Source organism: Cydia pomonella, chromosome 10, assembly GCF_033807575.1.
Source record: "Cydia pomonella isolate Wapato2018A chromosome 10, ilCydPomo1, whole genome shotgun sequence".
Lineage (NCBI taxonomy): Eukaryota > Metazoa > Arthropoda > Insecta > Lepidoptera > Tortricidae > Cydia > Cydia pomonella.
The window spans coordinates 3,682,140-3,709,920 of NC_084712.1; the positions used below are offsets into that span (position 1 = coordinate 3,682,140).

The following is a 27,781-nucleotide window of genomic DNA, read 5'->3' on the forward strand; positions in this document are numbered from 1 at the left end:
TTCGTTATTGAGCTTACTTAACATTTTAGTAATTCCTTTTAAATTGAGTTTTTTTTTATGTAGTCAGCAAACGAGCAGACGATGCCTGTTGGGAAGCAATCATCGCCGCCCATGGACATAATCAATTAAAGGAATCGCTAAAATTTTACAAATATTGTAAAATCTAGTAACGATCTTATTTTAGTTTATTTACAATAACGATTAATCAAATGTTAGAAGAAGACAGTAAATGATTAATATTATCGTCTGAAAACAATACAAATATTTAATTTCATACTACAACAATACAGAATAAGATCTATTTAAACATAAAACTAAGCTTAATCAACTTAAAAAAAATAACTTGTATAAAATAACTACCAGTACTGAAACCCGCCCCGGGTTCCCGATGCAAAGGTGCTCATCACGCTCGCTGCATTGCCGCGTTGAATTAAGATGGACAGCCTTTGCATCAGGAAAAACCTGGAGCGAGAGGCCTGAAATAACAATCAAATCAGTGTTTCAGAATTAATCATTTCTTCGAAAAGAATGCTAAGAAAAAGGAAATAAATAACATTAGGTAAGGTAGACGTACCAGTGCTTGTCACTGTCCCAGAACAAGTCATCTTTAAACTAAGATAAGAGAGGTATGGGCATTGTGAATGTCATCTCGCTTTGTGTGGTAGGGCACAGTACAGCGGATGTCATTCCAGATCTAGAGCAGAGCCCAACTGGGGAAGTATCTCCACCTTACAGAAAACCGCAGCCAAATAACACTAGACCCTACTCATAGTGTTGTGTTCCTGCCGGTGAGTAAGGTTCCCAGAGCTCAACGAGGGGCGGGAGGGGGTTAGGGTCGGCAACGCGCATGTAACTCCTCTGGAGTTGCAGGCGTACATAGGCTACGGATACTGCTTACCATCAGGCGGGCCGTGTCCTTGTTTGCCTCCGACGTAGTATAAAAAAAACTGATGTCATTCGCAATAGAGGTGACAAAAGAGTGTCAACTATTGTGCATTAGCATGTCGAGCATTGGGCCGCTCTCCTTACCTAAAATAGTAACCTAGTAAACTTAATTTTTACTTGAGCTCTTATTTTTGGGTTATTAAAATGAACTTCCAAATTACTGTCTTTCATTTCTGTTTGTATGTAATCGTATTCCTTGAGTTAAATCTTCACATTTCTTTTACAGCGCGGCTTACGTGGGCGATGACTCACGAATGCGACGCGGCGCGGCGCGGCGGCCCAACGGCATTCGGAGATCGCCCACGTAGGACACTTCCATAGGTATCAAAGGATTGAATTCACCCGCGCCGCTTCGCGTTCGCGAGTTATTCGCTCAGGTAAGATACTGCCTAATATTTTCGGACCAGAAAACATCAGTCAAAGTGGCATTTCTCTTAATGTCCGCAGTAATTATTCAATTCAATAATTTCAAAATATTATTACAGAAAATAATTCCATATAAAATATCAATGGGTAGTTCTTAAGAAACTATGGATTCAGGATAAGAATTTGTATCTTGATGATATAACAATATCAAAAAACATAATCCTTCCTAATGCACAAGTCGAATAATCTAGGGTAACACGGCACAACCGGGAACCTAGTCATACAAATTGAACATAGTCACATGCAACAATAAGCTTTATAATTCCATTACTGTTAAATTTACCCTAATGACAATGACCTCTTGATGATATCGAATACAATGAAAAACTGAGACAGCTTGCTTATTTAAATATTTTAACTGCTTGGCTACTATCACGGTCCTAACCTATGATTTGTCAAGCATTTTACGATTAATAATGGGTTATATACACTAATTACAAAACTTTGAGCTCCTAAAAACAGACCCTCCTTAAAAGACAACAAAGAACGGGCATATACCTATACTTTGATGTGCTAAGTTAAAAGTCACAAGTATAAGAACTTTTTAACTTCACCGGTACCTATAGCATAGATGACTGTAGATAAAATAAGATTAAAAGTGCACTGCAGCAAACCCCACTGATTTACAGCACATTATACACTTCAACCTCACACGGCAGTCACGCGATGCTACGATCGTTACTCGCGATTGTTCAATAATCAACTAAGGAGGGCTCCGGGGCTCAGTACAGCGTCTGTCAATGTAAGCTCCAGTCCTGAGGGAAATCTCGGGAGGTAGAGCGGGAGTGGAGGGAGCGCGGCGCGTGCGGCGCGCCGCGGGCCCCATGTCAGTAATCCAGGGATTCTTCATCAGGCGACCGCTTGCGGCAGCAAAGACGCCAAGCAGCACCTAACGCCAACACACCTAAAGCAATCGCCAGCCCTGCTCCTAAAGCTGGCGCCATCCAATCACCTCCACCAGCACTTCTCGCCCCTGCACACAACTCAGGCGCCTCATCATGCAACTGCCCTAAAGGTATCCCATTCAACAAATCTAAGTAACCTAAACGGCGCAAACTGTCTTCCGAATACGCCTCTCTAGCTGCCTTCTCTTCTGTCGTCCAGAACTTTCGTTCTGTACTTGTCACGTTGGGGCAATTGACGACGCCATTACAAATCAGTCTGGCTGGAATACACAAAGCTTCGCCAGGACATATAAAATCGCAGCCATGCATTGAATCTGTTGTTTTCATTCCAGAGCCATCGGTCAAACGAGATGTCATTAGTGTGCCATCAGAGTTTTTGGGCAAGTGGTACAGTCCAGTCCAAGCGATTTTGAAATTAGCTCGAGCGGGAGACGCGCTGCCGATGAAAACTATTCTAATAGATCTCGTCTTTTCCTTTTCAATAACTAGAGGATCATCTAACGACTCAAATCCAAGCTCACCCGCTGACAATATGGGCAATTCTCGAGCTAAAGATACATTTTCACCACAAACTGACAAATAAGGCTCCACTCTGCCAGGTAGGTAAATCTGAATATTCCCTTCATCACAATGGCGTGACGCAAACTTGATGCTATCAAAATGAAGCCAAATATCTCGTTTCTCTTCAATTTCTAAATCCCAAATACATTGAATTCGTTTCGGTGGCTCTGTGTACCCTAAAGCTTCTAAATGAGGATAGACAATTTCTCCGTCGGAAGCAGCTGCGAGGACTGCCGGTCCGCAAAGGGGTCCATGAACGAATTCATATCGTGCTTCAAAGAGTGGAGATGGATTTTTGAAGTATGACGCAGCAGCATGAGCATTATCTACAATCAGTTGCAGATTCAATGACTCTCCTGACGAAACCACTCTATATGGCCTGGCGCGTGATACTGTATTAGAGTGCTTGGCGCAAAGACATGACCCCAGTGATCTTTGAACTGCAAGATGTAGAGGTAAAGGCGTGGTGCTAACTCCCAAAGAAGCATTTAAGCTTCTTCCACCGGCAGTTGGTTCCCAGACTATTAATTTATCCGCGCGGTCTTCGTAGCAATTTTGACAGGATACTGGAGTGTATGGATGCTCCTGTAGACAAAAAACATACTTAGTAGGTACCCGCAAGAAATCTAAGCCATAAGATTGTTTTCTGAAATGTTCTATAAGTAGATGCTCACCTTGAAATTGATGCTCAGGATCGTCAATATGACTCTCGCGTAGATTCTCTTGTCAGTGACGAATCTATACAAGCAATGTACGTCCTCGCCCGGCGGTGCTTGCTTGTACACCAGCGTGTTAAGAGGCGACCTGAGTCGACCAGCCCTTTGCTTCCACGATGCTATGACTTCATCGCATGCAGTGCCTTGTACCGGCTCGCCGAAGCGAGTGTTATTAAAGAAGTCGTAATGAGCCCAGTAATATAGTGAAGATCTGGAACAAGAGACAAGTCATCTTACCTATTTGTTTAAAGCACGAAGTAAAAATAAAGTCCGTAGAAGTTATTATGGTTATGCAAAAGATTGTTTCCACACATATACTTAATGTTTCCACACATATATAATATATGTCAATATTGTAAACATGTCCAGATCTATTTTTTTTAACTTACCCGCTGTAGCTTCCAGTCTTGCTCTCAAATCTAACAAACATGGCATTCCCGGTGGACACAAAGTCATGTTTTTCCATCGGTCTACTGAAGGTGTCGCAGAACGTTTTGATGATCCTGGCGTCGTCAGGTCTAGGGGCGTCGTATAGGGTAAGGGATTCTCCACAGTCACCAGTCCATGGCACTATTGGGGACTCTATCCTGTTTATCCGGAAGCTGATGAAAAAGGAAGATATCATGAATAACGGTCATCATAGCTATCGGACTGATTTTGTTTTTCAATTTGGCATGAAGTTACTAATCAATCAAATCTATTACAAAGAGTCTGATAAAATTAAAAATCCCTTCATTTGTCTTGGTACTTCATAATCAACACAGCAAAGTATCATCCTCAAAGGCACGCCCACTGTTTGTTTTCGTGTAAAAATTTGATCAGTAAAATTACTTCGAAAATTCTCAAGTTGGTGGAGCACATTTTCATATACATTTAATTCATTGTTATCATGTTCATCAGTACATAAAGGTTTTACAGTCCTTACAGTCTTAATAGGTACATGATACCCTGTTAGGGCATACAATATGGGAAGTGTTACTTAATAACTAAATAAAGTAAAACTTACAATTTCAAAAATTATCATGCAAATTAGATTTAAACTAAATTTAAACACAAGATCAAATTAATACGCTAGTTTATAATTATTTTAAGTGCATTTCAACATAATTACGTAGATGTCAATAAATTTAACACAAAAAAATGACAATAAATTATTAGTAAGTTCTTTCTAATACAATGTATTAGTAGTAGTATTAACACACGTATAAAAAATATAACACACTTATAGCGTTATTCATATAGGCGCTACAAGCCGCATTTAGCTAAACAAAAGAACGCCGAGCATAAGGAATTTTGCACATCGACCCGCCTGTTTTCTATCTCTATCGCACGCGCATAATTATATCCCTATCTCGCTCGCACAGCTTCATTGACCGCCGGCAACATGGGCTGGACAGCAATATAATTACGCGTGTGCGACTGAGATATAAACAGGCGAGTCAATGTACGAAATTCCTGGTGTTAAAATATCTTCTTTCTTTATTACATAATTGTCTATCTTAATCTGTAATTCTGACTTATGTACTGTATTTGCAAGAAAGCGATAGAACAAGATTTAACTAAATATTTGAGGCTTATAAAGTTTCAAGAATAAGAAAGTCCGCTATTACAGTAGATATTAAACAGTTTTAGGCTGAAGAATATTACCTTGGGAAATACAGCCTCACAACTTGTCCAGGCAATCCCTGCATCAGATAAGTGCACGACGTGTGTGGAGGATACCAATGGGCCACAGAGAGGAAGATGCCCTCCGTATCCCCTGACTTCTTCAGGGATTCGGCTGTTAGGAGCCAATCGCACTTGCCGACCTTGGACCCTGGGGCTTCGACGTGGCCTGGCCAGTTACCGACGTTGAAGTGAAAGCCGGTGTTGAGAAGAGGACCTGAGGATTGATTTTGAAGTTACACTTTGTTCTGGGTAGGAATTATGGATAACGAGATCTTGGATATATTTATTGGCGCACGGTTGCTTTGGGTCACAGTTAATTTTTTATGATCTCATAACCAAAGTAGCTGTCGTCAAGCTCACCATACTTATTAACCTATCGAATGAGCTAATGGTTTTACGGATACTGGAAAGCGATATGTAAATGTACTACATACCTATGAGGCCTGGATGTTAGTGAGATGACGATATGAGTTGTGCTGGTGTCAAACTGTATTACCTTAAGTTCATATTAGCCTCACTGGATCACTGTTCACTCTGAGTACTGATAACGTTGGTCACAATATACCAGAGACACATCATTATTCTAATAACACCATAAGAACGTTCTTGACTTGATCTAAAAGCAAATATCACTGCCGCGTCGATCTGTTCGCACACAACCTCCTTTTCCTACTGTCGTTCTCATCTACCCTCTCAACTTCCCTCAAAAAATCCCAATAACCTCGAAGCGGTTACTTAAGTTAAACATGACTACTAGCGCCATCTACTCCATGACGTTGGCAAATATTAGCTGGTTCGTAATACGTTCGCGACAGTAGCCTAGGGATCTATTTAACTCTTTGAACTGGCATTTCGTGATATGATCAGCAATGTAGCTACGTTACAATCAGCTGTCAGACTAAACTAATAAATGACCCATTATATTAAAAAAATTAAACAAAGTAAGTAAATAAGAGTAAAATCTTTAAATGGGATATACAATATTTATTACTTTTAAGCTCAAGAAGGCTTGTGTTGTGGGTACTCAGACAACGATATATATGTATAATATTCAAATACTTAAATACATCAAAAACATCCATGATTCAAGAACAAATATCAGTGCTCATCACACAAATAAATGCCCTTACCGGGATTCGAACCCAGGATCATCGGCTTCACAGGCAGGGTCAATACCCACTAGGCCAGACCGGTCGTCAAACAAAAATATGCTGTAAGTAGTAAATACTTATCGCAAGATCAATGTATATATATTTCTTTCTATTTTCATAGTATAATACAGATATTCTCTTCATATTACCTACAATATTAATACATTTAAAAACTACGGAGAATGTAGCTATAGATGTTCTCTTTATATTTTCTACAATACAGCGTAAAGTAACCTGCATTTTGAAATTATCGAGAACTTAGTGCATTGAACGTAATAAGGCAAAAGTCACGTATTTCAAGTTATTATACTATAGAAAACTTCCTATTGTACCGGGAGTACTTGTTTCCAATAAATGAAAATATTTTAAAATCGAACGTGCAATATGAAAAATAGATTCATTTGATTCCTATTTAATAGTTTTTAGTGTAGTTCATATGAGAATACGTATTATTGATTAATATTTGTATATATTTGCTGATATGTACTCATATTATGCGTATCTATTGATAATAACAGCAAATAATGATAAAAACTATTTTTACCTGCAGGTGAACTGACGAATTCCACGAACAGATCCTGCGAAGTCCCGATGATGGAGTAGGGGAATTTTCCCATTCCGCAGAACGTTCCGATTACGAAGGCGGACTCGTCTTTGCCGTCGTATATCTTTATGTAGTCGTACGGGCAGTTTTCTGCTCCTGTGAAAAAGTAATAGTTGTTTTACAAGGAGGTAAAGTTGTTTAACCCCTAATGCTAATATTCACTTGCACTTGCTCGAAGATTCCAAAATTTGAACAATGGGTCAAACAGTTTTATGTTTGAGTCTTTCCTGTAGACGTACACAGAAATTAAGGATTATAAAAGTTAATTTTCTTATTTAACCCTTATTTACATTAAAAGGTACTCCTTTTATTTGGATAAGTGCCCACAACCTACATGCCCACAAGCTGTTAATTATTGCCCACAGGAGAGAAACCTTGTGTGGTCGTTCGAACTGTACAGTTTTCTCTCCTGTGGGCAATAGTTAACAGTTTGTGGGCATGTAGGTAATGATTTTATCATACTTGTCCAAATAAAACGAGTACTTTTTCATGTGGATAAGAGTTAAATAAGAAAATTAAACATAATAGCCCTTAACTTTTGGGTCTACAGGAAAGATGCGAACACAGTTTTATGTTTGACCCACATGGAATCTTGAGTGTTAGAATAATTCAAGGTACGGGGCGAGAAGAAACTTTGCCATCGAGTGAAACACGAAAATGTTCACCAGACCAACGCAAGGAAAATACTAACTGTAAAACATTTGAAATCAAATCCAAATGAACGCTATTAAAAGTGGATCATTCAAAACCATCCTTATTTTGAATGATACATAAAATTCAATTATACCAGCTAACACAAAAAATCTACCCAAAGTTTACATCAAATTATTTTACCACTCTTGTGAGTAAAAAGGCATTTTTCTCGCAAGTTTTTGAAGAATAAAGAGAGCATTTTAAGAGCTAGTGTGGTGAAAAATGTATTGGTAATATTTTAACGTCAGAGAATGTATGACTTTTTAAATTGACTTATCAAAACTGTTAGCTATTATTTTACGACACTATCGAAAATGAAACCAAAATTTATGTTTGCATAATTTGTCGTTCACAAATAATATTGGCATACATACATATTAAGTATTATTGGGTTGATAACCAGAACTCAATTTCTTACTCCTTTAAAAACTCGTACCTATTTAACACTAGAACAGTCGGTAATGGGTCTGCTGGACCCAGCGCCTTTATTATTTACGCTAACTTGCTCGTTAGGTATTGCACGACGATATTGTTTTTAGTACCTTCAAGTGAAAGTTTGTCGCGTCGATTTGTCATTTCGTTTATCTGTCAGGGCGTTATCTAGATTACTGGGTCCAGTGGACCCCAAAGCGACTATATGTGTTTCAAACTAGGGTGCGACTGTTCTAGTGTTAAAGAGAATCAAGGTTCCTAAGAGTACCCAAAGGATAACCATGTTCCAATGGCGGACCTGGAGGTCCGAGCCGAGGCTACCGGCACTTCGTTTCATAGAAAGCGAAGTGTCGGATGCCTCGAACCGGACTCAAACCGTACCAGCTTGAGTCATTCTTTATTGATTACAGATTGAGTCAGGTAGTAAATTTTAACTGTCAAACAACAAACATTATTAATTCTTACAACAAAAGTTAAATTAGATTGTTGTATTCTTTTTTTGTAAAAAAAAATCCATTCATTTTACCTACGCAATTACCAAACTGTCTTTTAGCATAAAAGGTAAATTCCACAGATTATTCTGATAAAAACGTTGCCAACCGACAGGCAGACGAGGGTTCCCGAGTTTTGACAGTTCCTAAGAATTTAATATCAGGTAGAAGTTCCTTCCATGCTGCCGATTCTGTTTTTGCAATTTAATACGGTTTAAAACTTGTTTTGATACAGCCATAAATCTGAGTGCGCAGCTGCAACAATCAGTGATAATAACTAACGCTGATTGGCCCCCACGATATGTAAACAGGAGTCGTCTTGCAAAGCATTTCAGTTTATGGACAGAGTGCGGACTTCTAGCCAAAAGGTGTAATATTTCGACAGTTCAGTGGGAATCTGCCGAATTCTACACCGGAACAGATGACGCAACAGAAAACTGTGTCGCCAAAATGATGTTTAGTTTTTGAGATTTGTATTATTGTATGGTCCTATGGTTAGTTGCCTGAATATAAATTATATTTGTTACGATTGACTGTTTTTAATACCACGTCGGTGGCAAACAAGCATTCGGCCCGCCTGATGGTAAGCAGTCACCGTAGTCTATGGACGCCTGCAACTCCACTTCAACTTTGATTTCTAATGCCAAATAATATGACTCAATGTCATAGATATTATATATATTTGAATGTAATTTCTTTTTGAGTGTGTGTCGTTGGCGTATGTGTCGCCATTAACTCTAGATTAAGTCAGGTTCCCACAGAAAACTATTATGCTGAGTCCTATTGTAGCGTCCAATTTTTTTTTAAATGTCTGCTCACCTTATTTTTATGTACTATGTTGTGGCGTTCAATAAATGTATTTCTTTCTTATTCCCTGCGCAGTCTCCCATCATATGCAATGGCCACCCTGTACCTCAAGTCGACTAGGTTAAATATTTGGGACTAATCATCGATGCCGGCTTAAAATAGGCACCTCATATAGACGCGCCGTGTCTATCGTGTTATCGGCAGCTTGCTTCGCCCTTAGCAGAATATGCCCATGTCTGGATTTAGCTAACGTAAAAAAACCCTACTATGGCCACTTTAACTCCATACTAAGTTACGGGATTGACCATTAGGGTTGGGCTGCGGAACGTGAATGAGTCTTTATGCTCCAAAAAAAGCAATGCGCATCATCGCTGGTGTAAGTTGGGATCATCCTGCAAAAGACTTGTTCAAAGAACATAATATATTAACCGTACCCAGTCTTTACATCTTGGAACTGGCTAAGTATGTTAGGTGTCACATTAACCACTTCCATACCAACGCTGATGCGCATGGCTCCGTCACGCAACGACAGCATGAGCTGAGCTTGCCACACACACGACTGGCTAAAACTAAAACTGTCTTGCCTTCATTGGCCCGAAAGTTTATAATAATATCCCTCCGGCAATTAAGCAGGCCCTGAATTACGCTTCTTTTGTACGACAAATGATAATAAAGCTAGTTAAAGACGCTTTGTACTCCATCGACGAATTTTTTCGTAACAATTATGTACAAATGTAAATAGTAACTGGAAATGTAGCATAAATTATAAACTGGAAAAGTAAATAAGCCCATGCTCAGGGCCGGATCTGGAACGCCCCAGTTGCGACAAAATTATAACATCTATTTATTATATACATATAATCTGTAAACATATAGTGACGTATAAGATGCAAATTTTATGAATAAATAATTGACTTGAATTGATGGCTATATCAAAATAATATGGAAGCCTTATCATATTATTTACTCAGAATCGGCCCCCACGTAGAAGTTTCTTCCAGATTTACGCCATTATTGGGTGCTTGTTATTTATGTGCTTCATAAATCTAGCCACAGGTAAAAAATGAAAGATGGCCGGTTATTACATATCAGTAATTGGGTGTAGTACGGTGAAAGGTTTATGACCTGGGGAATAAATTTCGGCAGCGGTTAATAAAATAAGTTTTTTTAAGCCATACCCTTGTGCCGCCCACATTCCTATATAAAGTAAGGAAGCGTCCTTACTTTACATAGGATGGTGGCATTTGCTTAGCGAAGCACGAATAGTTTCGTATATTGACCTACCTATTCTCATCTCTTTCGCACGCAAGTAATTATATTGTTGTCCCGCCAATGATGCCGGTGGTCGATGTCACTGTGCGAGCGGGAAATCAATATAATAATAATAATAACCGCAGGGCAGCTTGTGGCGAGCTGTTGGGGAGTAACGACCCCACGGACCCGAGTACTCCCGAGAGTCGGTCAGGGTCTCCGTCTCCGGCGTGTCTTCGTCGGTCGGAGTGGACCCCAAGGGGACCCGCAGGACTCTCAGCTTTGGCTTGCCTTCATTGGCCGTCCAGAGAGGAGTCGTTAGAGCTAAATGCTTCAGGGATGGAAGTGAAAACTTGCATAAGACGCGAGTTGGCACAGTGGCTGTTATCAGCCACTGGATAGAAAGCGGCGTACACCTCTCGACACCCCTGAGCCGCTCACACCGGTGTTGCTCCTGGTCGTCTTGACGACGGCATTTTCAGGGGCCCATCTAGTGGGCTGCGAGTCACCGCCTGCCTCGATAACTAGTGAAAACATTGTTATGGCAAGTGTCCGGACGTCTTTGCAATAGCCCAGTCTCATTGTCCTCACAAACTTCAATCCATAGACCGTTATACTGTTCACTTTTACTACAATAGTCCCAATGCCTGTTGCGACCGGTTCATGGGTGTCTATTGTTGCGCCTGTGAACGGGTTCCAGCAGGCGTTCTACATGACATTAAAGCTCTCCAAGGGGCCTCTACGTGTTGGATCTATATCCCCACGCAAGCCTATCAAAAGACCGGGATTTATAGGCCCGTGAAATCCAAGGAGATAATAATAAAAAATACTTTATTGTGCACTACAAAGAAAAATACATGTTACAAACAAAAAAAGGACGTAAGTGAGTTGGTAACAACAGGCGGACTTATCGGTAAAAAGCGATCTCTTCCAGACAACCTTCAGATAGCGAATATAATTAGAAAATGGCGGTTCAATGTCCGAAATTCTTCGTGCATAACGTCCTTTACTTACCCGAAGTAATAGGCCTCATTGGACACGTCATGATGTTCTCGCATCGCTGCCCGTCGATATTGAACTCCTCATTCTCGATATACAGCTTTATGTAAGGCAGCCGGGTATTAAGATGGTATCTACAAAAAATAAATCAATAGATTAACCTCCCGTCTAATACCGTCACGCAAAATAAGCGCCAGTCGTAGAGTTGCGAAAACCAGCCCGTGCTACAATACAATAAATACTCGTACAAGACTTACATAAATTATTGATCTAGAGGTAAAGAACGTAAAAGAAATACCAAGACCGAACGGGACGGTCATGTGCAACTTTTAAATATCATGTCATCTATTATATTCATCATCATTATTTTGACGACCGGTTTGGCCTAGTGGGTAGTGACCCCAGCTACGAAGCTGATGGTCCCGGGTTCAAATCCTGGTAGGGGCATTTATTCGTGTGATGAGCATGGATATTTGTTCCTGAGTCATGGGTATTTTCTATGTATTTAAGTATTTATAAATATTTATATATTATATATATCGTTGTCTAAGTACCCTCTACACAAGCCTTATTGAGCTTACTGTGGGACTTAGTCAATTTGTGTAATAATGTCCTATAATATTTATTATTTATTTATTATTCTATGGTAGAAAGCAACGACTCAACCTGGGTGATTATTTCAGTGCGCATGAAGACGTATTATATGGAGTACCTCAGGGAAGCGTATCGGGTCCAACTTTATTTTTGATTTATGATTACGTGAAAGCAGTATTATTATCAGAAAACGTACTCCTAAAAAGGAAAACATAAATGAAACGAAGTTAGTACCGAATACAAAAGATAATTGTGTTCTTAATTACAATGTAGCGTAAGTATCTAACTTTAATTATAAGACATTAAAGGAAGAAACTAATAGTATGTTAAACAAAGTTGCTTATTGGAAAGAAGATTCGCTATTGTTTGAGCATCTTTACAAAATCGTTGAAGCTTATCGGATCTATTGTTCTGCTTTGGTACTTTCTCGTCCATAGAATCCAAGGGTAGGTAAATACGTATTTATAACAAACAGATCAAGTGCATTTTGGACCACGCATAAGATGACTCTCGCTAGACCAGCAGGGCTAAGATGGTCGGCTCTTTATCATTTGTCAGCATGTCTGTCACGTTCTAACAAGTATGTAACAGCAAAAGTGACGGGCATAGTGACAAGTGATAAAATGGAACCATGCTGTCACCGCAGGCCGGCCGGGCCGGAGCGTCCAACACGTCATTTTCTATGACGGCTGATCGGTGATCACGTGGTGCTTTCGATAGAAAACGAAGCGCCGGATGCTCCGGCCTGGCCCCGGCCCGGTCTAGCGTGAGCCATCCTTGGAGGGCTCCGTACCTTCATTTATCGTATAAAAAGTCATACCAGCAACATTACAGCACGTATCTTCTCGGCACTTACGTCCTTTTCATTATTAGTTTCTTGGAAAAAACTCATCAGCATAGTCGGGTTCAAAATATTTTTGGTAGAAAGTGTTTAGTCAGTTTTACTTTCTTGATTATTCTCATATCAAGAGGGGGATATATTAGGAACTTTAAATTTATTATCGATGAATATATACTTATCACAAGTTCATATTCACAAATATTTTTTAATGTTTAAGGGTGCGTTCCCCCTTTTAAAAACATAACTATTTGTTTGTAACTTTCAAGTTCTAGCAGCTTACGAACTACGACTATGTTCCAAATTTCTTTTAAATACTATAGAATTCAATCCTTTCATGAAATGCTATTTTAGAATTGATCACCTCATTAAATGGTCAGGTTAGGTTCGACTTTTTTATAATGTGGCCAACCGATCACCTCAGCCAGAGTGACGGAAGAACGATGTGCGTTCACGGTGTACTCGCGGTGTACTCACATCTTCTCAATAATGACACGACTTGATTCTTACCTGCAATGCAAGTTCCTCGGGTAGACTCCTGGATAAGCCGCAGACTGCACGTAGCATGTCTGCAGGCGGCAGTCTCGGAATACTCGCTCGCAATATGACCTGTTACAACACAAAATAAATATTATTTAATAATTTTCTTATGATATAAGAGGCAAACGAGCTGACAAATCGCCCAATGATAAGCAAAAACCGTCGCCCATGGACACCTGCAACACAATTGCCGGCCTAACAGATGGAAAAATCATTTTTTCCGTATCCGGTAATACTGCGAGTGACAGTACATTCCACAGTTTGGCTGTGCGAGGCAGAAAGTTTCTCGAGAAAAATACCGTTTAGGTATTTTATTTTTGTACTCCTCAATAACGGGATTAAGATTTAATATTACGATACCTTAAAACGAAATTAAAAAGTTCTAAAAAACAATTTTATCTGTTTTACATTATAGCCGTTATAAAATTTTACAATCAGGTACTGTAAATATCATAGATATAAGAAATAAGAAGATTTATAACGAAGCATAATTTCAACGAGTCTCGCTGTCTCCAACTGTCCCCCACCACATCATTAAAGGCGTGGCCAGACAACCAATTCACGCGCTGTGATTGGCCAAACCGCGCGGTGTAGGAGCCTAGAGCGGCGGCACTAGAGTGAGGACAATTCGATAGAGCTATCGATATTTTACATGTTCTGAAAATGACCTTAGAGTTTTGACATATTTGTTTTAAGTAATAATTGCCATAGACTTAATTTATATTCCTTTAAATTTTTGACCTTATTTACGAGCTAAGAATTTTAAGGTACGTGTAAGGTATATTAGTTGAGCCATAAGTTCTCTCACAAAGGTTTTTACTGATAAAATGTAATACAAAGCTTTTAATTTAAAAAAAAAACATGTACCATGATGCGAAAGCTTGTTTATGCTTAACTAATCAAATTGGTTTAAATTTCAGTAATTATTTGATGTAATGTTTGTTTAAATTGTTTACTTTGGGATTGTCGTTAGACGCGAGCGCTTCATTAAAAAAAAAGTTTCAGTTTATTATAGCATATTTCGTCACCAATTGAAAGCAATTCCAGCATGTTATATAGTAAGTATAATTCACCATTAAATAAGCTTTTATATCATATGTACGAATAATAAGGAAACAGTAATCATAATTACCAGTAAAAATCTTTCTGATAGAACTTTTGGATCGACTAAGTATACAATATACTATTATTTTAAACATATTTATATTCTATCTGTAACTGTAACTGGAAACATTTTTCTTGAAAATGATCCGAACAAATAACACTTTTCTCGCTCATAAACCAGTTAGGGCCCTCTTCCTGTAGCTTCTATCCATTTTTCGTTAATACTGGGATTTTTAGGGAAACTGAAAAAAATTGCAATGATGAACATATTTCTTTTTTGACTCACTGTAAACTGTACCTCTGTAAATTCCATTCACCACCGTTTCTTTTTCAATCGTTTACTCTAAATAACTGTATATTATTATTTTCAATTGTAGTATTGTTTTTTTTTACTTGTAAACCTTATTATCCACCACAGGACAGGCTATGCCTAGTGTGGGGGCCAGCATAAATGTAATACTGTTATTATTTTATTTCTGAAACAAAACATTTGTACAATTGTACTTAATTAAATCAGTTTATTTTTTGGCTTACCTTTTCGATTTTTAATCCAAATTAAAAAGTATTAAATTAAACATTAGGTGCATATAAAATAATTGTAAAATTTTACTTGAAAAATAATTACTTTCGTATGAAAGTAATTATTTTTAATGTGTGTATACACTATATCCAAACATTTTTATCGATAACGCTCAAAGATCAATTATATGCACGAGCACCACTCTACTTCGCGGCGTCAATGAAGGGAGCGGTTGGCGGTCGTACCAATAAACAATAATGTCCCTGTGAATATCGTTAGCGGTTTAATGCATTGCGCCGTTGCTAAGGACACTACAAATAGTTTTCCATGCCAAAGCGTCAATGTAGAATGTATAGACAAATTGCCACGCGTTTGTATGACAACATGGTCTGACTCAGAAAAATCATATGTCACTGGATTTATTTGTTAAAATGTGTGGTTTTATTGACTAATACGTGAAAAAAAATGTACTATGTAACTCCATGATCCTTATAGTTTTTGGATGCACTCCTATTTCGACACAAAATAGCGCTATAATTCGGCATTTCAATAAAATTGACGCGCACATTGTTCAATGACAGCTAAGTTGCTACTGTCTTACGGTGGGCCGGTATGGCCACGATGTGGCCATGTCGCGGCGACACGCGCCACGCCTCCGTCAGCCATCTAGTACTTTCTATGATCTGAGGTAAATATTATCGGACATAATATTTCAAGCTAATACTTAAATATATATATTTTGGCGTTGAAACTCTAGATCCATGGGGTCAAGTCAGCGTCTGGTTGACGTAACTGGTGACCGAAGAGCTGGCAACGAGGAAATGCCACCAGTATCCTTGGTACAATGCCTCAAGGGCCTATTTTAGATTTAAGCTAGTTATTGTAAATAAAAGGTATTTCTTCAATATAGGTATAAACAGTTAGGTATAAAAAGTTACGATAAAATATGCAAAATTACTTCGTGTTCCCATCATTCTCGTGTCTAATTTCTGTGTCACGGTCTGCCACGTAAATTAGATTATGCGGCTGCCTCGGCAGAATGGTAGAAATAATGTATTTCTTACGGGCATTCATTAATAATCCACTAGGACAGCCGGAGATGCAGAGTAAGAAGAATTCTGGTACGTTAATGACCTTGTCAAGGAGGCTCAGCTTAAAATTATGAAAATATATGAAGATAGTCGCTGGGCTTTCGTAGTTTCTGTCATCCGGATACAATTTATTTATTTTCATTTGGCGTCACTGGCGTTTGTCAATGTATAATTGTCGTTACAAAAATGCTGTCACAAACAATAACTGATATTCTATCTTAATTCTAACAGACATTAATCCTTTTTTTATTGCAACTGCTAATATTCTTGATTGGTCATAGTCATTACTAGCGACCCATCCCGGCTTCGCACGTGTTAACCTTAAAAAAATATATTAAACCGTCCTCAAGAATCACTCTATTGATAAGTGGAAACAGCATAATAATCCGTTCAGTCGTTTTTGAGTTTATCGCGAACATACAGACATATAGACAGACAGACGCGGAGGAGAACATTGTCTTATAATAAGTAGTGATTGAAAACTAAATTTAAAAAAAAAAACAATTATTTTCATATCTTTCTTAACTACTCCGCTTTTGGAATTATAGCACAATAATTTCAAACTTGCAATAATTCGGCACATTTAATATTTTGTGAAACATAGCTAAGACCCTTTGAACGAGGTCCAAAAATAACGCACACTATATAAAACCACCACTTTATTTATTAATTACACTTCTACTACACTCTGTATATAACACTCATTGCTTGATTTTTTTTGGACTGACGACCTGTTGTTCCTTGGTCCTTATATATAAACCCGAAAAAATCTCACCATCGCGTTCTAGGAAATGCGCGTTGGGAACAAAGTGCCATCTTTTGATTAATTTGGTAATTAATTTTCTTAAACAACAAATCGCTAAGTTATGACTTTAAATCCAAAATATTACATATATGTTATTCGAAATAATTTTGCAAATATTATTGTGTTAATTGCCAACAAAAACAACCATAATCAATTTCCAAAATCGCTACTACTTATGCCATCTATTGGCAATTTAAGTCAAACTGTTAAGTGCTGAAGAAATTCATAATATAAAAAGATACGGTTTTAACACCCTTCTTTATAATAACAATGCTAAAATAACCAACAAAAAAGCTACTAAAAATGCCAAGTTTAACAAAGACATATTCAAAATAAAAATACTGTAAAGGAAACTTTAAGTCGGAACAAACTGTGGATTTCTATAGGCTCCTTGTTATGAGGCCAGGTATTGTCGTCTTCCTGGAGAGGTTTACAAAGGAAGCCTGCAATTTTCCACGGGATGCAAATCATACTTCGTGTGCAGCTTTCGCGAAAATGTTATTTGGAATTGGGGAAGTTATTAAGATTTACGGATGCTCCGGTATATGCGATGTTTTCAAATGTTGCTTGTTAGAAATAAGTACTTGGTAGGAGTTTCGAATATTATCGAAATATTTATATTAAAATTAATTTTAAAAATTTTATCTATTTATTTTTATTTGACGACCGGTCTGGCCTAGCAGGTAGTGACAATGCCTATGAAGCCGATGGTTCTGGGTTTAAATCCTGGTAAGGGCATTTATTTGTGTGATGAGCACGGATATTTGTTCCTGAGTCATAGGTATTTTCTATGTATTTAAACACATACATAGCACGAAAAAAAATGTAGTTTAGTATTTATAAATATTTATATATTATATATATCGTTGTCTAGGTACCCTCAACACAAGCTTTATTGAGCTTACTTTGGGACTTAGTTAATTTGTGTAAGTAGATCTTTATTATATTTATTTTTATTTTTATTCAGTTCAATGTTTGAGGTACAGTCAGAACTCAGTGACAAAGTTTTAAATTTGGAGATTATCTTAAGTATGTTTAGCCTTAATTATATAGTTAAGTATAGGTATTGTTTTAGAAAGTAAGTGCTAACGTGTTATCTTAACATTAGTTATAAAATAAATTTATTCATATTAATCACTTTCTTCTTAAGTGAACTTTTTAATTATGTGATATTTTCTAAAAATTCTACTACTTCTTTGGGTAAGCTGTTCAAGATATTAGGGAGGTATGTTGATCAGAGGCTTTTTCCATATTCATTTGAACTTTTAGGTATACTATAAGAGCTATCCAACCCAACTGCGCCAGTAAAGTCAAATAAAAAACCATTATTACGTTTAAAATAATTTCATAAATTCATTTCGTAAATTTTAAAGTAACAAAACAGTACAATTCTCCATTCATCGGTCGTATTCAAATAATCAGCAACTTACATGAATTGGCTTATCTCCATGGAGTTTTCAAGTAACTTACGTCCTTATGAAAACATTGCCCAGGCTCAAAGGAAACTTGAAGTTACGTGACGGACATTTTGAAACAAACCCAATACTTTTTCCAATTGTCGGGCATGAAAATGATGGAAACTTTTCGTTTATTGGCGAATAATGTAGAATTTTGGGCGCGTTTCGTGTTCAGAGTTCGGTTGACATTGAAAGTTCAAATTGTGTACTTGAAGTGACCTAAAATTTTGTATAGAAAATAATTTTAGATGACAAGCATTCGTGATGGAGTTTTGGAAATCATATAATAAAATATAGGACATTTTTACATAAATTTTGAATGGCCTTGCGCAACGACTACAAATAGAAGAGTAATGAAATGTGACATTACTGTTTTTTTTGTCATGTGTAATAATTCCATAAATTGACTTTCCATATATGTTTCTAAAATCGCATACATTAGTAGATTGTTTTCAAGGGATGAAAGGCACTTATTTCTGTCGAGGTAGTTCGGCCAATATTTCGAGACTGAAATGGTGCCTTTCAGCGTAGTTAAACACTTTACTTTTCATTTCAAATAATAGTAAAGCAAAATACACGTCCATTTAAAAAACTTGGCTAAGTATAAACTTCAGTAATTTCTTGAGAGTACTTTCAATAAACAAATTTAGGGAAAAATATCGTTATTTATGGAATGAGGAGTTAATTATCAAAATGAAAATTGTACAACAAATCCATTTAAAAGTACTTTGAAGGTACAATGCTCTAGAGCAGAATCGTATTATTTTCTGCACTATTTTTAGAACAACAACGACCCACTTTCAGAGCATGATAAATGAAAAGTTTGATAATTGTTTTCCAATCTGTACATTTTAATTTCTAATCTGTACTATTACCTGCGAGTTACTATAGTATGTTGCCTAGCTACTCGTAGTTAATTAGCCCTCTAGTTCTCAAAGTTAATTAATATTTAGGTAAAACACGATGAATTTAGCTAAATGCTGGCTGTTCACTCAGACTAATGATAATGACATACACGAAATATTCTATTTCTCAACATTTAGGGATTCATGTTCAATGTTCAAAACTTTTCTTTTTGTTTGGCGTTAGTCGATGAACAATTGTCATCTTGGCCATTTGTTCCTTTAAAGCGTACACACTTATGAGTACAAACGTATTTCACATCACTGGTATTATCACACAGCCAGCGCGTCTAACGTTTGAAGATATACTACATCATACAATGTGTCCATTGGACAAAGCCGAAATGTACATATGCATTAGGGTATTTAGAACCAGTGTACAAAGTATCATAACAGCCGGTGTAGCGGTTTCGAAGAAATTAAGAAATTACCAATTTTTACTTTGGAGCAGCCTGTATATGTTAGTAGCTCCTAAGGTTATATCCTCAAAGAACCTTCTTCAACCTTTTTTTTTTTCATTTAGGACACTAATAAGCTTCTGACTTTTGAAAAATGTCATTATTATCAAATATTTCGAACAAATTGTCAAAAACACTGCCAAAGATTAACACAGTGTGTTCCTTTTTGTTGTTGATTATTGCGAAAAGCTTTTGTTCGAAAAATTTATTTTTTCATCTTTTGTTTTAATTAAAAAAATATTAACGTGAGAGCATTCCTGAAAAGTATCCCTACGTGGGATTTCAGGGTTTGTCCAATGGCTAAGGTCACCCTGTATAAACCTGCTCTGGTGTGATTCTTTAAGATTTACATCACATCCTTTAATGCCCGAATGACCCGCCGATCAATCTTGTAATGGCTCAATAACCTAAAAATCATGGCGACAAATCTTCCAAATACAAGTTCGAAGGAGCCAATTACTTAGCCTAAGCTAAAATGACGGGGAGGCATTAGAGGGGGATTGAATAGGGATAAATACTAGAGAAAATTGAATACTTGACAGAAGGGCGCTGCCTATGCCATCGAAAGAAATAAGTAGCAAAGGAAATATTTTTTAAAGCAATCTTAACGTAATCGTAACGCAATCGTAACGTAAACGTGGCGTAAACTGAACGTAAACGTGATGTAAACGTAACGTAACTTAAACGTAACGTAAACGAACCGTAAACGTAACGTAAACATGACATATACGTAACGTAAACGTAACGTGAAATGAACGTAAACATAACATAAACGTAACGTAACTTTTTATATAAATTAGTTAAATACTCGTATGGGTTAGTATATTGTTACTAATGCATTCTCAGTATAACTTGAAACTCTGGTGCCATTAAGATAGGACATTCTTACGGTAGATGTCACTATATGCCTCCCAATGGCGGGTAAATAGAGGGGAAAAAATAAATAAATTCGCACATCTTTGGGAAGCTTTGCCAGCTCAGTCAAGAGCGATTCAAACGGTGTAAATGTAAAAAGGTCGCAAGTTCTAATCTTAGCCGACACAGTATATTTTTCCCTTTTTCTTTCTACATACGTATCTGTTTTATAAAAACTAGTTAAGCAAAAAATAGTACAATTAACTGCAAAATTGTTAAGCGGGTGAGATGATCAAAGTCATCTGCAATACACTCTACTTCCTTAACATAGAATGTCTTAAATTTTTAAATTTAATATTTTATACAATCGTGATATAATAGAGAGCTTTTCAGTCGACTACCATGTTTAGGCAACGAAGCTTGCTGAGTTGCCTAAGTGAGGTACGAGATAGAAAAGCTTGATTATATCACTATTGTGTACAATAGTTTTTCTACGAGTCGTCTAAAATAATACATTTTTTACTATAAAACCTAAATAATTAATGAAAATTGGTAAGTGTCTCAACAAAAATGTAGACATAAACGCGCGACTCCCGCCCCGCGCCCCGTGGCCGGTTAGTATTTTCTATGGGAGCGCGGCGGCAAGTGATTGGTATTTTTTTTATCGTAGAAGTCAGGATATCTTATAGTTGAGTGAGATGGGCAATTTTTTTTATACTACGACGGCGGCAAACAAGCATACGGCCCGCCTGATGGTAAGCAGTCTCCGTAGTCTATGTACGCCTGCAACTCCAGAGGAGTTACATTCGTGTTGCCAACCCTAACAACCCTCCCTCCCCTCGTTGAGCTCTAGCAACCTTACTCACCGGCAGGAACACAACACTATGAGTATGGGCGTAGTGTTATTTGGCTGCGGTTTTCTGTAAGGTACTTCCCCAGTTGGGCTCTGCACTAGATCTAGAATGACATCCGCTGTGCTGTGCCCTACCACACAAAGCGAGATGAAATTCACAATGCCCATACCTCTCTTGTGGACGTAGTTTAAGGACGTACCCGGGTCCAATTCTCTCGTAAATAACCATTACAGTCAACGAGTAGAAAAAGATAGTTATGTGGTATCGCGTGCTTTTTTTTGTAAAAAGTAGTGTCTGAACACGATTTTTTTTTTGTTTTTTTTTTATTTATTTAGGATCACCAACAGACAATACATCAGATAAAAAATAATCTGTAGCTTACATAACATTAAGATGTTTGTCCAATTATAGGTAACCACAGCTTATTCCAGTATCTTAGGATAAACAATATAAGTACAGTAAGACATTTAGACTTAAGCTATTAATAAATAAAATTTAACTAAAATTTAACTAACTTCAAAATAATACTTAGCAGGAAATTATGTTAATTGAATTAATTAATCTGCATTTTGCAACAGAAAGTGACAAATTAACATTAAAAACGAAGATACGAAGGAGATGAAATACAATACAATATAAATGTAAGGGTAATATTGGATACATTTACTCTTAATATTATTCTCTAGCTAAGAATAACTTCAATTACATCAAGGCTTACAATCCCTATAAAACAGACTCGCTTCTTTAATCTGTAAACTTGATTACAGGGCATAAATCCGGGAGGCAATAATGGCGACGATTCCTAGTTATTTATTCGCCATTCGGCTCACGTAGTGGTCGGAGTAGCCATTTTGGTGGGAATCATTTTGGTGCGGTTTGGGCGTTTTACAGCTAGGGTTACTAGCAATTAGGCTCAATATCTAGTAAATATATACCTTTATTATTTTAGAAATAAATATCAATACGTAGATATCTAGAGATAATAAATTAGACTCCGTAAAACCTCCATAACAGAATTCATCATTATATATTTATATTATGAACTAACTGTCAATGTGGGTACCTGCACCAAACAAGGCCCATCGTTGTTTTTATTTTTTATTTTTCTCACGCAGTTTTGTCTATGGGACTAGCGGACGTGGACGCAAAATCTGAACCCATTCACACTTATGCATGCTGATGAACCGGACCTTCTGTAGTGCAGGTATATTGATTAAAAAATATGAATTTAAAAACTTACCCTGCAACAACTTCTCCTCTTCTGTTCGGATAGAGCTCTGGATGCTGACCATATCGAAGATACACCTCAAACTGCTGCTCCGCTCTACAAAACACAACTTTTTTTATTATTTTCGGAAATGGTATTTATCTACAATTAAAAAAAGCTTAGTATACGCCTCTTGGTCCTTTTTCTTTAAAGTTGTCCATTTGTGACAATCCATGTCAAAAGGAACCTTATGGCGCTCGGTGCTTATATGCCATTTTAGCGGCGCGCCAATACGAATGTGGTACTAGGTACGTGACGTAAGCGCCGACCACCATAAGGTCCCTTTTGATACGTGGATTGTCATATTTCACTTTATTTTTCCAATTTGGGATTTTTATGTTATATTTATTCAGAATCACGAACTCTTTCAATCTTACCATTTCATACAAAGTCTATTAAAAATGGCAACGAAATGAAAGTAAAAGTTGGGGCACTTCAGTGTACGAAATTAAAAAAAAGTTTTTACAACGACAATAATGCAAGTTAGTGGTTTTTGCATATATAACCAATATTTCCGCATACATTCTAACAAACAAAATGGTTTTCTGTGTTCCAATTTTCCTATTTGTAATATGGGGGAGCTCTAAAAGTCATTGATTGGACGATCAGCTTCACTCTAAGATCCCCCATCTACCGAGCAATCCCGCAAACGAGTTGAGCTTATCTCTGCTCATTTATCTCACCTCGACTCGAAGCTAGGGTGAGTTTTGAGATTCTACCAACCAAGGGAGTAAGCGCCTTGTTTTTGCTTAGAGAATTGACGTTATTGCTTTGCGTGAGTTCCCCAGAATTGAATGCGTAAAGCTGTGTTGAACGCGATCTGAGCTTTATAAACAAATTCTGCGTGGAATGAAATTAGACAATTCATAGTTCACTATTCAAATCTTGTCAAAATGAATGTTATTTCTGTTTATTTTATTCGAAAGTGAATGTTATTATTTATATGGCACACACATAACAAAGTTACTTTATGAAAGTAATAAAGGTTTATAATTATGGCTAGTATTACCTTGAATCGAAGCTGAAGTAGGTCTGATCGGTGAAGTTGTCAGCATGGAAGACGATCTTCACGAAGTTGGTCTCCGAGATGAAGGTCTGGGGCTGTTCGATTTCACCACAGAATAGTCCGGGTTCCTTACGGTTGGAGACGTCGGTCTTAGCATTGCCGTCGACGATCTGAACAATACACATTTTTAGAATTTTTGGTATCATTTTTTTATAAAATATGGTCAATTTCATATTGATTGTCACTCTGACAAGGTAGGAATGGTACTGAAATTAAATTGTTTAACTGAATTTCCTAATTCAGTCAAACAATTTAATTTTTTGACTGAATTAGGAAATTCAGAACTTCTTTCTTTTCGGTGTTTTTTTTAAATTAGTAATTTAGGGGTATTTCATACTATGAGACCAATTCAAATACACATTGTGACTTCAAAATTATATCTAAATGATGTCAATCGCGCGTGTATTTTGCTCTCACTAGAGCAGGACGCACGGGCGACTGACATCGTTTTGATGTCACAATGTAAATTTGAATTGGCTTGATAGTATAAAAAACCCCGCACGATAGTTGCGTAACGTAACGTTTGATTTTACTCCCCATACATTTTCATATCCCAGGCTTATAATTATATGAAAATCGATTCAATTCAATTCAATTCAATTATTATTGTGTTATTGGTAACACCTTAATAAATAAAGACTTTAATAATCGTAATTAACGATAATAACCTAACTACAATTAGACCCAAAGGAATTAAAACAGCAATCAGAAGCAGAATTAATTAAGACCATCGCGGGCCGATAATTGCGTCTAAGGCGTTCGAGTTTTTCGAAAAATTATTTCGAAAATTAATTAGTCGACTCGGCGACGCGTGTCAAAACTCAATTACGAAATTAAACAGACAGATTTTGCAACTCTGTATCAAAGTTTCTCTTTTGTTTGCCGGGGCGAAGCTTTGGGATGGCGGGTTTCGTTTCGAATAAGAAAATAGGTAGACGTTATAATTTAGGGCATGACTGTTGCTACGAAATGGCAATACTTTTTGTTATATTCGTCTTATTACGTAAAGAACGATTCCACCTTCCTTTTTTTTCTCTTCTTTTGGTATACTTATCATTAATGAGTATATAGTACGTATCATCCACGATGACGCGCAGATTTTTCAAATCTAACCTTTAATAACATGACAATAAGACTCAAGGCGTGTGTCGTCGTGAATGTGACAATTTATTTTTGACAGCTATGAATATAATTAGATGAAACTAGTTAAGACCTATGGTTAACTGATAATGATAGTCTAACAGGCCAATCCGAAATGATATTGTAACTATGTCATTTAGCCGTCATTCGCGCGGGTCTCTCGCACGTACTAATACAAGTACGGACATGTGTCAGAGCGAAATGAACGCGCGAATGTCAGCTAACTGATATGATTCAAATATCTTTTAAATATCGGTTATATGTTAGGTGTACGTATGAATTGGCCTGTTAGCTTCATTTAATTACTGTCAACAAAGAGAATTTGGAATAGAGGTGGATTGTCAAAGAAAACTTTGTAGCCACAGTAAATTTACTGCCATCTTTCGACACATGATTAAAACTTTTAAAACGCCATTTGAATTTGATCCTTATTCTTTAACTGATAAATGTTAAATTTGTTAAATATCAAAAAGTCGCGTCATCTAATCGAGCATAGACTAAAGGTCCACAATCCACCTCTATTTCAAATTATCTTTGCTGTCAAAAAATAATTCTTACGTCACTACGTACTCTATATGTGTTCTGGCTCATCGCAGCGACTATGTTTACGGGTCACCAACTTTTTTATCATTAAAAAGGACCTTGTTTTCATTCACATTCAAGTGTACAATCGCTCTTACCTGCATGTATCCTTTGTGACACGTGGTTCCGTTGATAAGTGTACCGACTTTGAACTTTTTGAACCGTATCCTCAGAATCCAGTCTTTTGGTGACCCTCGAAATGCTCTAAACCTGTAACAATACAATGTAGATATCTAATGCGTTTCCGTTAGTGCCAAATTAAACAATTACTGGTCAACTATTTATTAACAGAGATTAAATTCATTAACTTCCATTGGAGCTTGGAAGAATCAAAATGGTGACTTTCAAAACTATGTACGTATGAAACTTTAGTGTGTGATTATTTTCGACCACTCGCTTTTCACTACAATTGGCCCCAAGAGGGCCTACTGCGAAACATCATCATTGGCAACACCATCTGTTGTAGATACTTGTTGCGGCGCTTGTCGGTTTATGGGTCTGGGCATCGCCGTTGGTGGCTATAAAATCTTATAGCAGCGCGACATTTCTTTCCGAAATAGAAATTCCGTTATCTGCCTCTCTTTCACTCTTGCATATTCGAACGATAGAGGCAGATAATGAAATAACCATCTAAGTTTTTTAGCTATATTTGTACCTGTATGTGCAAGTCAGTGGTCGGCCGAAATTCTCAGGTGTGACAGGAGGGGATGACACATCTTCGTAGATCTCCACTGTCTTGTTGCAGTGGTCCCGTTTGGAATCTGTCATCAAAGAAAATTTCATGGTAGGTATTGAATGTTTTTGGAATCAAATGAGTGTAAGATACAATAAAGATAAGAAACATTTCACAAAAGTGTTAAGGAACCTACTGATTACATGTTCGCCGGACGATATCGGCCTGTCAGTTATTCGCAAAAGCTGACAATCATAAATAACACATGTAGGTACCACACCACTGGGGAAATACCTCCACCTTACAGAAAACAGCAGCCAATTAACACTAGACCCTACTCATAGTGTTGTGTTCCTGCCGGTGAGTAAGGTTGCCCGAGCTCAACGAGGGGGGGGGGGGGCGGGCTTAGGATCAGCAACGGAGACTGCTTACCATCAGGCGGGCCGTATGCTTGTTTGCCACCGACTTAGTATAAAAATGTATGTAACACACCTGGAGTTGTAGGCGTCCATGTGCTACTGTGAACGCTTCCCATCAGACGGACCTTGAGCTTGTTTAGTCACCTTCGTGTTTTATGAGCCACCATTTATTTTATGAGCTCCCTTCCGAGGGTCCACAGTATGGGGTTCTTCGAAAAAGGAGTGTACAGGTTTTTAAAAGGTCGGCAACGCGTATTGTAACACCTCTGGAGTTGCAGGCGTCCATAGGCTGCGGTGACTGCTTACCATAAGGCGAGCTGTATGCTTGTTTGCCACCGTCGTGGTATTAAAAAAAATACTCGAAGCAATGTAGTTCAGAATTTTAATATGTTCCAATAGGGTTGTTTCCAATTTTTGGAAACGCTTGTATTACGGTCTATATTAACTAAAAGTTGCCCTAAAATTCAACTTTTATACTAAAAACGGCTTTAAATATGTTAAATTAACAAAATATATTTTGACAGATGCTTTCGCGCCCAAAACGCTCTTTGAAAATTTGTGTGACGTCACAGTTTACGGTTTGACACATAACTTCATACACACGTAGAAGATACGAACTGTCAACTGACATTTGTCGTTTGTTGTTTATCGCCTAACTGTCAACAGTGTCAATCCGAGAGTTGTGACGTCATCAGAATCTTCAATGACGTTTCGAGTTTGGTCACGTGACGTGTGCCAAAAGATATTTTAAATTCAATATTTACAAAAATATGGTCATTACAGGTCCTCCTTTTAGGGGGAGTTTAACATGTTCTTATAATCCAAAAGAATTTAATGGGATACAATTCTGCCCTAAAATTTGTAGATGGAAACAACCCTATTTGAAAACATTTTTCAACAGAATTTAAAACACAACAATTGAAACTGAATTACAACTCTAGTAACAAGCTTTGATTTCTTAGTTTCA

General features: G+C 37.4%; 1 protein-coding gene across 1 annotated transcript in view; it reads right to left on the minus strand.

Moving 5' to 3' along the window:
- Positions 1-1,377: 1,377 nt before the first annotated feature.
- The window catches only part of LOC133521832 (uncharacterized), a 158,962-nt gene continuing 132,558 nt past the window's right edge, over positions 1,378-27,781 (minus strand). The window contains exons 2-12 of the mRNA XM_061856919.1: positions 26,378-26,483; positions 25,821-25,932; positions 23,944-24,110; positions 22,908-22,991; positions 13,592-13,690; positions 11,665-11,783; positions 6,917-7,072; positions 5,201-5,435; positions 3,943-4,155; positions 3,512-3,764; positions 1,378-3,422 (exon numbers count right to left, since the gene is read on the minus strand). Of these exons, the coding sequence (XP_061712903.1) occupies positions 2,199-3,422; positions 3,512-3,764; positions 3,943-4,155; positions 5,201-5,435; positions 6,917-7,072; positions 11,665-11,783; positions 13,592-13,690; positions 22,908-22,991; positions 23,944-24,110; positions 25,821-25,932; positions 26,378-26,483 (2,768 nt within the window). The 3' untranslated portion in view covers positions 1,378-2,198. The remainder of the gene's footprint in view (positions 3,423-3,511; positions 3,765-3,942; positions 4,156-5,200; positions 5,436-6,916; positions 7,073-11,664; positions 11,784-13,591; positions 13,691-22,907; positions 22,992-23,943; positions 24,111-25,820; positions 25,933-26,377; positions 26,484-27,781) is intronic.